A 13,221-nucleotide genomic window follows, 5' to 3' on the forward strand; every position below is an offset into this window, starting at 1 on the left:
GAATTGAGCTTGAGGGCTTGCCATGCTTCGTGGGCTCGAGAATCTTTTGTTTTGATTTTTGGCTTCTGATTGTAAAGTGGTTTGGTTTCTCAAGTAATCGAGACCACAGACGGCGCCAATGTAAAGGTGTGATGTGATATTCCCTTACAAACAGTCTCTGGGGGACTGATATGGATGGATGGGTGAGACCGAAGTTCGCTTTTGAGAGCTTAACCGCCTCACGATCTTACTCTGGGTCCTTGGGGTCAGAGTAGAATCAGGTCTGGCGTAGTTCATAGGAGAGGTATTTATAGAGATCGAGAGTGTATCCTAACCCTCCACGTGTAAAGGATATCACCAACGTGGGGAGTGGATCATGGGAGCACGTGAGAAATATCTACATAGGTCTGCTGTGATGATGAGGAGTGCCAGTCTGTGCGAGTAGCTTGCGGCCGTGACCAGTGACTGACAGTTAGGATGAGTGCAAGTACACCTTCAGTCATGATTGCTTATGGATAGGGGGTCTGTGTCATTGCCTGGCGTAGTTCGCATGATGTTGCGATCTGTCCTGTGGCGCGATGTTGGCTCATGGATGCGACCTGAGACCATAGGTCGGTGTATTAGTTCCACCATGTTAAGCGCGTACTGGATAGAGAATATCACTCCCCTACACTCATCATCATGTTTTTAAGTTTGATCCTAGGTTGCTGTGAACAAATTGTATGAGCGCAAATCTCCCATCCCCATATCTTGGTAAATGACAAGCCAAAGTTGTCCTATTCTTAGATGTCATTGAGTATTTGAGATTGCATTGTGTTATAAGGGAGTTACCAAATGATAAATGAAAAGTGTGGTGCCAATACGTTTTTATTAGCGTTCTAAGTTTGAATTTGAAACTTTAGTGCATGTACTCTCTTTTTAAAATGATTTTTCATTGGATTATTAAGAGGAATTGAGTTCGAGAACGAATTTCGCCTCCTTACTATATTACTCGATCTGATACTGTATTAGAACATGGACAAATGTTGTCGAGAGTTATTACAACACCTTTCAATGGCTTTCATTGCATAAATTAAGATCGAATTAGCCCAAAAAATTAAGTAAATCCTGATACTATCAAGCATCCAGTTTCAATTAAAACCAATATTTAGATTGAATAATACATATTGGGATAAAATAATCCAAGTCCTGCTCAAAACAAGGGATAAACAGGTTGCATGTTGGGATAAAATAAACCAAAATTCTGCTCAACTGCCCCACCATTCTTCTGGTTCTCATTGAACATGGCGAAAATAAACAAGTCCATACGGACATTTGGCCTTCTTGGAGTACCAGCTTCGGCTACATGCTTCTTGAGGTTGGTGTTGTAAGTTTGTGCATTGCTTATAGTAGTATAAGGTTCATTACCAGCAGTAGGCCATCCAGTCTCAGATACACCAACAAGAACATCTGCCAAATTGATCTTCTCTAATGCCGCGTTGAAGGCATCTACAATGGCATCAAACAAGTTATTATAATTCAATGGACCATCTGTAACAATAGGTTGTTGCGATTGGAACAATGCATAGTCCAAAGAAATTTGGTCTGGATTCGAAGCTAAAGCAAAGTATGGATACACATTGATCATTAGAGGTCTTTGTGTCTGTTGCAAGACTGTTGCAATGTCTGTCATAGGACCAAGTGCCTCAGCAGAGAACGCACCAGCTGAAGGAGGGAAAGAAGTTCCGAGAACGGTAGCTGGGACCACTGTCGTAACCTCAGCGCCAACCTGTCCAATAGCAATAAGAGCATTCGAAATGTGATTCATGGCCATTGCGACATCTTTTGCAAAGGGTCCAGGGATAACTTCATTTCCAATCGTGACATAACGAAACGTGACTTCGTCTTTGTATGGAGCAACATTAGTGTTGACCCAAGAATTGGCTGCATCTTGGCTTGATGCTATGCTAGTTATGTCTTCATTCCTCATACCAAGTGAGACCAATATATCGGAATTTCTCAGTGCCTCTAGTACTTCTGGTTTTGGTTCAAATAGTCTAATGCTTCCAATATTATTACTTTTAAACAGGCTTATTACATCCTGTGGGGATGGAAGGTTATCTCCAACCATACCATAGTTAACACCAAGCTGTTGAGCGCCTGGAATATACAGAAGATCAAATTTGCAATATTAGATAGACGAAATACATACATTTGGAACAAATATTTCGTAAGCAGAATTCATGCTTTGCAAATCAAATATAATCATAATCAATTATCTTCATTATAGCAAACAATGATTTTAGTACTAGAGAGAAATATATTCTTGATAACAATTAGTAGGACGTAAAAAAAACCGTATGTAACAATTGCTGATAGAACTTCAACGTTCAATCGAGCTGACTTACTGTTGAAGCAAACTTGATGAGCCAGAAGCAGTAGAGTTACGAGGACCAAAGGACTTGAAATAGACCCCATATTTCTGTCCTCTTAGCCGTTTCACTTACCAAAATGTAGGTGCTAAAATAACAAAAAGAAGAACAAGAAAAATTTCAGATCAAATTTCAACAAATAGTGTAATGAATTGAAGCTTATACCGGTATATACCCAATTTATAGGCGTTTAATGGTCCATTTATGTTTCTTTAACAGGAAGGTCAGCTACTCGATTAGGGTAACTATGTTGAGAGTGTTTACGTGGTATAAATGAGGTTCTAATTTGTCTTTTTGGTACAGCTATTTTGGTATCGATTGTTTACGTGGTATATTTAAGACTGCTTCAAATGAAATGTACTAATGAGTAATTAATAATATGGTTAATATGCTCCATATGTTTCTAGTATTATTCTTTGTACCTATGCTGTGTGCAACATATGGTGCTATGGTAGTATTTTTACTAAGGAATTCCAGGTTTATATAAAGGATATATTCCTGAAATGTTAGAGATTTGGTTTGCCATGTATGGATGGTTGGTGATTTGATATTGCACTTAATATGTTATTATCATTATACATTAGAATCTCTGTAATAAGTACTGCATTTGTGTGATATTAAGAAAACCATTTTCCTCTCTCAAAACATCCAAAATCAAGGGGAGGAAATAAATTGCTCTTATTGAGCTCCCACTTCCCAACTCCCAAGCCTATCTCTACACTATATTATAGCCGGATCTTTAGGAGGAAAACCGAAATGTGTATTTGTAATCTCTCTATTTTATGATTTTAGAACCACCTCCCTTAATTATTCTAATCATCTCCCTCATTTTTAAACAATTTACCAAAAACTCTATCACTTTATTGAAATTAGAATTAGCTTCATATTATTTAAAATAATTTAGAAAACTTCATTCACGTCACTCAAATTATATCCAACCCCTCTTAATGTTTTTATATTATTTTTTAGATTATAACTAGAATTCAAAAAATCATACTATCAGAGAGAGATGCTAGAGCGACAGGTTTAAAGATTTGAAAAAACACCGATGCGTAGCATGGTTCGCATACTCGTATCTAGTCTATGAGCCCAAGTTTTGTGGTATCTAAAAGATCACGAGATTTTCCGAAACATTTTAATTTCGCAAGTTTCACATATTCCAAATTATCGGAATTTTGTAAATTTCAAAATTATTGATCAATGCATAATAATAATAACAATGTTATGAAATCCGTGGGCTTATATGGATGCCCACCATTGATCTGTGTTTATCCTCATAGTCCTCTATCTGGTATTTATCCTGATAATCTTTTATTTTGGAAAGGAAATTATCTAGTTGTATATAAAGGTAACCTTTCTCCTCTTTAAACTGACCTCAATGAAAAATTGGACATTTATTTAGGTTAACATTTCTGTTCCCATGTTGTGGTGTTTATCCACCGATCAGTGTTGATGTGCACGCTCTGTGCGATGCTGATGCTTGACGACTATTTTTGCTGGCTGTTTTAGCATGACAAACACACTACTCACAGACCAAACACATATACTATTATCATACAAGTAGGCATTGTTTGTGGGTTGTATGCCAAGTTAGCTGTGTTGCGATCTTAATGACTTACAAGATATCATGTGTGGCCGGTGTGGGTCTTTTAAAAGAATGATATAGATAAATAATCTAAGATAGGAAACTATCTAATTAGTGAACTACCCTTGTCTTGGTTAAACTTATGTTATACTATGTCATAATCCAAATGTACAGTACCATGTGAGTGATAGCTGTATATAAATAAAGGAGGAAACTCTGTCCAGCCCTATAAATAAGACGGTACGTAGTAGTGCATTTAAGGTGATTATCATGTTGGAGAAAAACTTGTTGGGGATTATACCAATACCAATCGATTCCCCCACTACACAGATAATTTGTATATGAACTCAATTCATACTCCGGACAAAATCTAAATATCAACTACAACCTATACTAGCATGCCCAACTCGCTAAATAACTATTAACAACAGATAATAATGTAAAGCAGTAAAAGCAAACCACAACACAAAGATTTACCGGTGGTTAAACGATGATGTACTTCCACAAGAGCCAGTTCTTAATAAAGTGGGAAGGAAGATTACAATCTCTCATTTCAGTCTCTCACCTTACTAGATCACTCTTATCTCTTTACAGGGTTGTATCTCTGTAAATGTTCTCTCTCAATCTTGATAGCTTTCAAGATTGAGTTTCTCTCTCTTTGTTTAGTCTGGATTCCAATCCTTCTGACTTGTTAGGTTCTTGTTTTTCCAAAACCTTGATTTTTGGTTTTTATCTCTAAAAACCAAATTTCATTGTTGTGCGAAATAAGCCCACAAATATTGGGCGCTGCTGGCAGCTTCTTTGAGATGGGTGGAATGTAATCGAAGTCGAAAATTTATGAGTCGGGTCGCGCTTTATGAAGCGCTGGCTTTGACATTTTCGATGCCGAATTCACTCCGTTTCTCTCCAGCTCTGTTTTCTCTCCTCATGTGAGGGATAACTCCAACAAACATGACTACTAACAATTACTTCAAGCTAATCGAGAAAACATGAAAGCAACTGATTACTTACACTATGAGTAATTGAGTGCGCCTTACACATGTTAGATCAAGATAATCTAGCATACCTTGCAAGTTGAGTTTGATTTGTGTGAAGTTGTCATCAAGACACTGAAGATTTGTTTCCGATCACTAATCGAAAGGGTGTATTACCTCTGTAAAACTTATATCAACTCTTCTGAGAAGGATCGTGTTAGTGGCTCTCGTTTACAGCCTTAGATAATTTTGTAGAGTGGGCGTTTAAGTTCATCTCACATTCTCACCCGTCAATGGTGACTTCCTGCCCTGTCTATACTTTTGTACAATGTCGTTTATTTAGTTTAATTTTGTTAAAGAAAACATAATGTATAAAAGATTTAGATAAACTTACAAGTTGAAGAAGCGGAAAGTACAAAATACAAAAGAATATTAGTTTGAGTTAAAATTAGAAAGTATTAGTTATTATTTTGTGATTCTCTAATTACCTTAATTTATTTTATTCTATGATTTTCTCTATAAAGTATGGATCATGGAAAACATGATTGAGATGATAACTTATGTCTAGTCGACAGTGCCACAACACACACAATACTGAAAAACCATAAGTTTTTCTTAGAGTTAGTTTTTAATCTACAAAATGTATCCACCATAGCGGGACCGGTACAAATCTTTGAAGGCTCTATTTTTTTTAGGAACCTGAAATTCCAAGAATTAAATTGTTAGGAACCCAAAGTTCCAAAATCTTTTTTTTTTTTTGGAACCTGACATTCCAATATCTAATTTTTAGGAACCAAAAGTTCTAAGGTCGATTTTTTAGGAACCCGAAGTTCCAAGATCTATTTTTTTAAGAACTTGAAGTTCCAAAGATTCAATTTTTAGGAACATGAAATTCCAAGATCGTCTGGTTGACTATATCGACTTGGTCAGGTCCAACCCATAAAGACTGGTCCGGTTTTGGCCCATTATAGTGGTAATTTATGTAGGCCCAATTCGTTTTTATAGCTATTTTGTTTTCAAGAACTTGAAGTTCTAACATAAATAAGGACTTGAAGTTCAGTATTAGGATCCAAATAGCAATGGGCAAGTTTGATGAGCAAACTTTCATACTTGGAATGATTTATTTAGTTAAGTATATTTTTATTACCAGTTCATGGAATGTTTATAGTTAATATTGTATTCTCTTCATGGAAAGTCTAGGCCTTGATTGTCGTTAATATTTTGAATTTCATTATTATGAATCTCAAGTGTTATTTTTTTTAATATACTTGTGCTAGTATCAATCTTTACAAATTTATTTTGCTTTATGTTAAAATGTATGGATATATAAATGGAGAAAAGTATTATAGATATATGTCCGGTAGACTATACCCATAAATGAGAAAGACATTGTGTATCATATCTAACGTTGGGAGCAAGAAGCTCACTTAGACAGTCTGTATTACATAATTGTCAATTTAATGAGACAGTCTTCCCGTCGTTGGGGGAGAAAAGCAATGGTTTCTCTAAGAAACAACGTGAAGCAACTTGGATCACGTCCTTTGTCTCATTAAGGATCCAAACAATGAATATGACTATATGAGATAAGGAGAATGATACACTTGCAAGTGGTTGCAGAGAAAATGCCTAAGCATTTAATGATATGGTAAAAGTAACCATGAATGTGCCAGCTAGAATTGATGTTCCATTTGGATGGGGTCCAAACATGGCGGCAAATGAATCTACTATACGCTAAAAGCGTGGTAGACCTATAGGATCCAAAGAGAGTGCTCCTAGGACATGAGAACTAAGGAACCATCTTGTCCAAATAATAGCCAGCTAATGGCTGGAGCTCCATAAACAAATAATGAAAATGTGCAAATATCCAAATTCACTGAAATGCCTATATATGGTTGCCATGAAGAGGCACAGGTACCTGAAAATGAAGAGATCGATCTCAATATTCCATGCATGTTCAGGTGAATTGTGGGATAGAAAAACACTTGTCATGGATGACATATTTAGCTATAGTATAGCTATTGGAACATCAAAGGACAATGATGAAAAATAAATAAACCACGTGTTTTGTCGATAAAAGAAAGATTGGCCAATCTGGAATTTGTTATTCAAGCATAATTAAACTCTTTCAATAAATGTGGTGTATTTGGACCTATAGTACAAACCCCAGAAGGTGTTAACCCTGTAGGTTACAAATGGGTGTTTGTTCGAAAACGAAACGAGAAAAATGAAATTTCTCGATATAAGGCACGTCTTGTGACACAAGGTTTTCTGCAGAAACCTGGGATTGATTATGAAGAAACATACTCTCCTGTTATGGACCCTACAACTTTCATATATCTAATAAGTTTAGCAGTTTCCGAAAGCTTAGATATGAGACTCATGGATGTAGTGACTGCCTACTTGTATGGGGACATAGACAAATATATTTACATGAAAATCCCTGAAGGATTTGGTTTGCTTGATGCAAAATCAAGGAGTACGTACTCAATTAAACTAAGACGTTTATTGTATGGTTTGAAACAATCCGGAAGATTGTGGTACAATCGTCTTAGTGAATATTTGCCTTAGGAAGGGTATGCAAACAATGAAATTTACCCATGTGTCTTCATAAAGAAATCCTTAAATGGATTTGCAATACTAGCCGTTTATGTGGATGACATAAATTTGATTGGAACTTCGGAAAAGCTCGAGATAATTGCTCAATACCTAAAGAAGGAATTTGAGATGAAAGACCTTGGGGAAACAAGACTTTGTCTCGACTTGCAGATCGAGAGAAGTTCTAGTGGTGTATTAGTCCACTAGACTAATTACATCGAGAATGTTTTGAAATATTTTCATATGGACAAGGCACATCCATTAAGTACCCCAATGGTTGTCCGGTCACTGAATACAGAGAAAGACCCATATCGCCCCAAAGAAGAAAATGAAGAAGTATTTGGTCCTGAAGTACCATACTTGAGTGCAATTAGTGCATTTATGTATCTAGCACAATACGTGCACAAGATCATACATTGCATTTTCTATTAGTTTCTTATCAAGATATAATTGTGCACATACACTTAGACACTGGAATGATGTCAAACACATATTGAGATATTTTTATGGAATAACTTGTATGAAACTATTTTATTCTTATGGTTCCACTAATGACTATGATCTAGTTGGTTATGCAGTTTTTGGTTATCTATCTGACCCTCAGAAGGGTCATTCCCAAACATGTATGTATTTCTTAGTGGTAATGCTGCCATTTGTTGGCATTGCACTAAACAAACTTTAGTGGCAACTTCCTCTAACCACTCTGAAATTTTAGCTCTTCATGAAGCTAGTCGTGAATGTGTATGGCTAAGGTTATTAATTTGGCATATTCGTAGTTCTTGTCAATTACCTTCTATAATAGGTGTTCCCAACATTATTTATGAGGATAATGCAGCTTGTATAGCCCAGATTCAAGAAGGATTTATAAAGGAGGCAGGACAAAACACATTGCGCCAAAATTCTTTTACACTCATCAACTTCAGAAGAAGAAGCAGATTAAGGTGGAGCAAGTTCGTTCCAGCGACAACCTTGCTTATCTTTTCACTAAATCATTACCGAAGCATACATTTCAAAAGTTTGTATATGGGATCGGCATGCGCAGAGTTCACCACCAAGCCATATAAAGACTTGTCTTTATCAGGGGGAGTAATAGAACAGGGGGAGCATCCTAAAGAATGTGTCCCAGGACATATGTACTGTATTCTTTTCCCTTATCTAGGTTTTATCCCACTGGATTTTCCTAGTAAAGGTTTTAATGAAGCAGTATAAAGCAAGTCACAATGATTCTGAGTAATGTTGTACTCTTTTTCCCTTCGCTTTGGTTTTTCCCACTGGGTTTTCCTTAGCAAGGTTTTAATGAGGCAACTGTCATTGGATAGTTATAAAGCATCCAGAAGAATGTTACGAAAAAATGCATCCACTATAATTTCCACAAGAATGGTGGACATCGAAGGGGGGAATGTTATGAAATATGTGGGCTTATATGGATGCCCACCATTTATCTGTGTTTATCCTGATAGTCATCTATCTGGTGTTTATACTGATAACCCTCTATCTGGTATTTATCCTTATAATCCTTTATCTTTGAAAGGAGGTTACTTAGTTGTATACAAAGGTAACCTCCTCCTATTTAGACTGACCTCAATGAATAATCTCTCAATGATTCAATACATATTAAGTTAGTGTGGTGTTCTCTCCAAATCTTAATAAGTATGTATAAAAGCTACTAATAATTCGGCAAGTCTATTTTTTTTTCGATAATGTCCTTGTCTCTATTCTCAAACTCTTGTGTGCAAATAATTGAACTCTTTATTAAATTTTAGTGGTTTTCAAATTTCAATAATAATAAAAAAAAATAATAATAAGAATATTTTGTCATTGTTCCAAAAAAAAGGCACATCACGTTTTTTCTCTTCACAGAAGACTCAAGTCTTCACTCTTCTTCTTTTTCGTCCACAATAATAACAAACAGGTTCTTCTCTCAAATATTTTCTTCTTTTGATCTTTTATCAACTCTATAATATAATAAATTTACTTTCTTTAGATCTGTTGTTGTTGTTGTTGTTGTATATATATATATATATTTGTTTGATTTGTGGAGTTTTGAGATATGGGCTTGTTGATTTATGTTGTTTGATGATTTGTCTAGAAGATGCGGTTTTTACAATTTGGGTGTTGATTTAATACTGTGATGGAGTAATTCTGGTGATGGTGTATAGGGGGTTAATGTTTTAGTATGCATCTCTTATCAAGGCATTGGTGATATGATTGTTGTAATCTGATCAGCTTAGCTCTCACTAACCTGAATTACTCGTTAAATTTAAGCGAAATTCGTGAACTCGAGTTGTATTCTTTTACCTTGTGTGATGTATCGTTGAAATTGTTTTAACCCTTCTTCTGTTTATTCGATTCAAGCATCCTACGACTTACAGGCATCTATCTAGGTGCAAGGTGCAATTTAGGAAGGCTAGCACCTCTGTCAATGAAACATTACATAACCCTTCTTCTATCGTTTTCTTGTTCCCAACTCGGTAGATGTAAATCATCCTTGATTTGGTATTTTGGTACAACTATGTTTAATCTAGCTCTGCTTTGGAAATTTGAATCACAATGTAGTAAGTTATTTCTTACACGTACTAACAAAATAGAATTATGGTGGATACAAATCATGTACAGGGCAACACCGTAGATCTTCAAAAACATCTAAGACTGGATTCTCCCTATCTTGAGAGCATGAGTAGTATTGTTGTTGCAAGCCACCTAATTGCCTTGTCGACATTGAATCATAACCTGAATATATGTACCGACAAAATTCATAAAATGAGCTGAAAATTTCATGACATGAGTGATGCTCTTAAGTCAGATGTTAACAAGTTCGATATGCTACTATGGTGTAAAGTCGAGCCAATAAGAGACTATCAGTTTCTCATAGTCAACATATTTTCCATGCTAATGGAAAATTTGTGTGTTTTCGATAATTTATCATACTTGACCATCTTTTTTATGGTTAAAAAAAATCTTAATCATGCTTCAGTTACTGAGTAGCATTTTCATAATGTTCAAATTTGTAAGTTCATTTTTGCCTGAATTTGTCTTTTTACGTTCCACTAGCAAATTGGTTTCCAATGTATAGAAGATAAATATTGTTCTTTCCCATTTTCATATCTTGTTTTGTGTCACGTCTATTCACGAAAAACAGCTGCACAGACTCTATTATACAAGAGTGCTGGCAACATATGTGGTAGTGTAAAAAAATACCATAAATACATTTTCTGATAATGAAGTTTGCTGCTGTGTGTGTACTTCAATTGATGACGCTACTGTTTTCTGTGGTTGAAGGTACTCCAAGGTCTAGGATGAGTCTAGCATGCCTCGTCTGTCACAGTGACAGTCCAACACAATCTTTCAGGAGTTACTCTGTTTCAAGTTCCGACAACGAGGGCCGATGTTCCACCATCATCACCTGCTTGACCAGGAAAGTTTCTCTAGCACATGATACAACAAACGCCATGATTACATCCTCCAAAGTGACCCCACAACCTTTTATGGCCAATGGTCAAGGTCTTATGGGCACACCAAGATTAGTTCGCAGCCGAGCAGTGAGAAGGGATCTTGTGAGAGACTGGAACTTCGATGAAACTGTTATGGAGCGTTAGTTCTCAACATTGGAAGATAACGATTAGGGAAAATCTATGAAGGGATGCTTAAATAGTTGAATAGAACTTTGTAATCACTTTTATTTGGTAATTACGTGCCCTTTTGTGCATATTTTTTTCATTTGTTTATCATTCTCAAGATTAATCTTTGCAATACATGGATAAAGTTTGTTGTGCCATCGACTTGATGGTATATGTACAGGCACTATGAGTCTATGAGTCTATGACTGGGATACTCCTTTTTTCTTCTGTTTAGACTTCAAACTTATTATCGGTTTAAGTTCGAAGTAATGTGGTCATTTTGAAGTTTCTCATGTTCTAAGATGTTCTAGGAGTTTAATAGTAGTGTAAGGCATAGTACAAAATATCAGGATATGAGTATTTATCGATATTCAATTTCTGGATATGTATCGTGGATATATCCCTTTCTTTGGGAATATTTGATATTGTTTCACATGCAAATATCGTAGATATATCTAAAATATCGATAAATATTGTAGATATTGTAGATATTTCTTGATATATCATGATACATTATTTATATTTATTTGAAATATAATAGTAAATATTAAATAAAATTGTTATATACACAAAATATCTCCAAATATCTCTAAATACTACAAATATCGCAAATATCGTCAAAATATTATCGATATTTGCAGTCGTATATATCTCTAAATATATCGTGATATTTATATATCTTTTTCTAAAATTTGGATAGTTATCTCCAAATATCGTGATATATCGGGATATTTTGTATTATGGTGAAAGGTAAGAAACATGTTGTTGGATATTTTGAATGGAAAAATTATGTGTAGCTAGGTTGTTATGTAACTTCTTGTGCATGTATGAGTGAATCAAATGGATGTGTGACCGTTCAAACAAGATAGGTGTCTCTTGGAGAATGTCTCTAATAGACAATGCTTTGAAAGGTTGTGATGTCTAAAAGACATAATGCCTTTTCTAACAGGCGTGAAGCCTTTTCGGTCAAAAGGGTACAACCTTTTCCAATAGGTTTCACACCTGTTGGGAGTGTCTTGACAACTATATATATGTCACACTCCTAATTTCGATAAAATTGGAAAAATAATATTTGTTATCTACTCTTCGATTTTTGAGGTGTGATGCACTCTCAATTTTCAAAGACCCATCACCCGTTTAATTATTTTAATAATTTGAAACTAATAATTTTTTACATAAACAAAAGTCTTATTCATTACAAAAATTCACAAATATAATTAAGTTACAAATTTCTTTTCAACAACGCTTTAATTATAATTACAATTGAAAATACAAAATCTTGTCTCAACTAAAAATCTATTGCACCTCAAGGGAAAACAAAACATATTCTGTAATGAGACGCTAACACAAACCACAAGTAACAATCAACCTTCTTCAACACTACTCATGTCAAGACTTATTGACTATGTTCATTTTATGAACACACTCGATAAGCAAACATGCAAATCGGGTCAGCATTATAAACAATGCTGGTATGAGTAGTCCTAACATACAAAACAAGCTTATACATATGTTTACATAATCAATAAGCTAAGGCATCTAGTTCCTCCACCGAGGCGCTTTAGCTTCAAACTGTACTAGATCGACTGCATCTAACAATAAAATAACAAAAGTAAAATTTACTCTATACTTACACTGGTGTAGGCCTGATCACAGAGTGGGTCACACTTGCATAAATAATCAATTCAACCCATCCTTCTGCAAAACTATTTCGACCAAATATGATTAAAACACTAAGTGATGACGAAAGAGGTGAATAACATAGAAGAGTAGTGAGGAAAGTGATGGTGATTGAGAGAATGATGAGATTGCACCTTTCGGTTGCCTACGTACCCAAATTATCGATGGGATCAAGTCTCAAGAACGTAGTTCTGAATGAAAAATAGTTGGTATTTATATAGGTAGAGTAGAGAGTCCTTGTAGCTCAAGTAATCTTGTAGCTTGAGTAATTGTGATAGACTATAACTTTCAACTGATAATTATCTCTTTGATAAGAAACAAATCTGGACATAAATCAATGTATATTAGTGGCAAGCCATGTGGCTAAGGTTCAGCCTTAG

The 13,221-nt window shown here is 35.3% G+C and overlaps 1 protein-coding gene and 1 pseudogene across 1 annotated transcript; one reads left to right on the top strand and one right to left on the bottom strand.

The window, feature by feature from the left end:
- Positions 1 to 1,171: 1,171 nt before the first annotated feature.
- On the bottom strand, positions 1,172 to 2,436 carry LOC147490968 (glucan endo-1,3-beta-glucosidase pseudogene; annotated as a pseudogene).
- Positions 2,437 to 9,321: 6,885 nt separating this feature from the next.
- LOC147490969 (PyrD) lies at positions 9,322 to 11,250 on the top strand. The gene is made up of 2 exons (XM_086566743.1): positions 9,322 to 9,456; positions 10,824 to 11,250. Exon 2 carries the CDS (start codon positions 10,841 to 10,843, stop codon positions 11,138 to 11,140), a length of 300 nt encoding a protein of 99 aa, XP_086422869.1. The 5' UTR covers positions 9,322 to 9,456; positions 10,824 to 10,840; the 3' UTR covers positions 11,141 to 11,250.
- The last annotated feature ends 1,971 nt before the right edge of the window (positions 11,251 to 13,221 follow it).

The sequence above is a fragment of the Coptis chinensis genome, chromosome 6, assembly GCF_015680905.1.
Source record: "Coptis chinensis isolate HL-2020 chromosome 6, ASM1568090v1, whole genome shotgun sequence".
NCBI classification, from domain to species: Eukaryota; Viridiplantae; Streptophyta; class Magnoliopsida; order Ranunculales; family Ranunculaceae; genus Coptis; species Coptis chinensis.

Bases quoted from the DNA above. Each gene is read 5' to 3' on its own strand.
- LOC147490969 (XM_086566743.1), top strand. From the start codon at position 10,841: ATGAGTCTAGCATGCCTCGTCTGTCACAGTGACAGTCCAACACAATCT.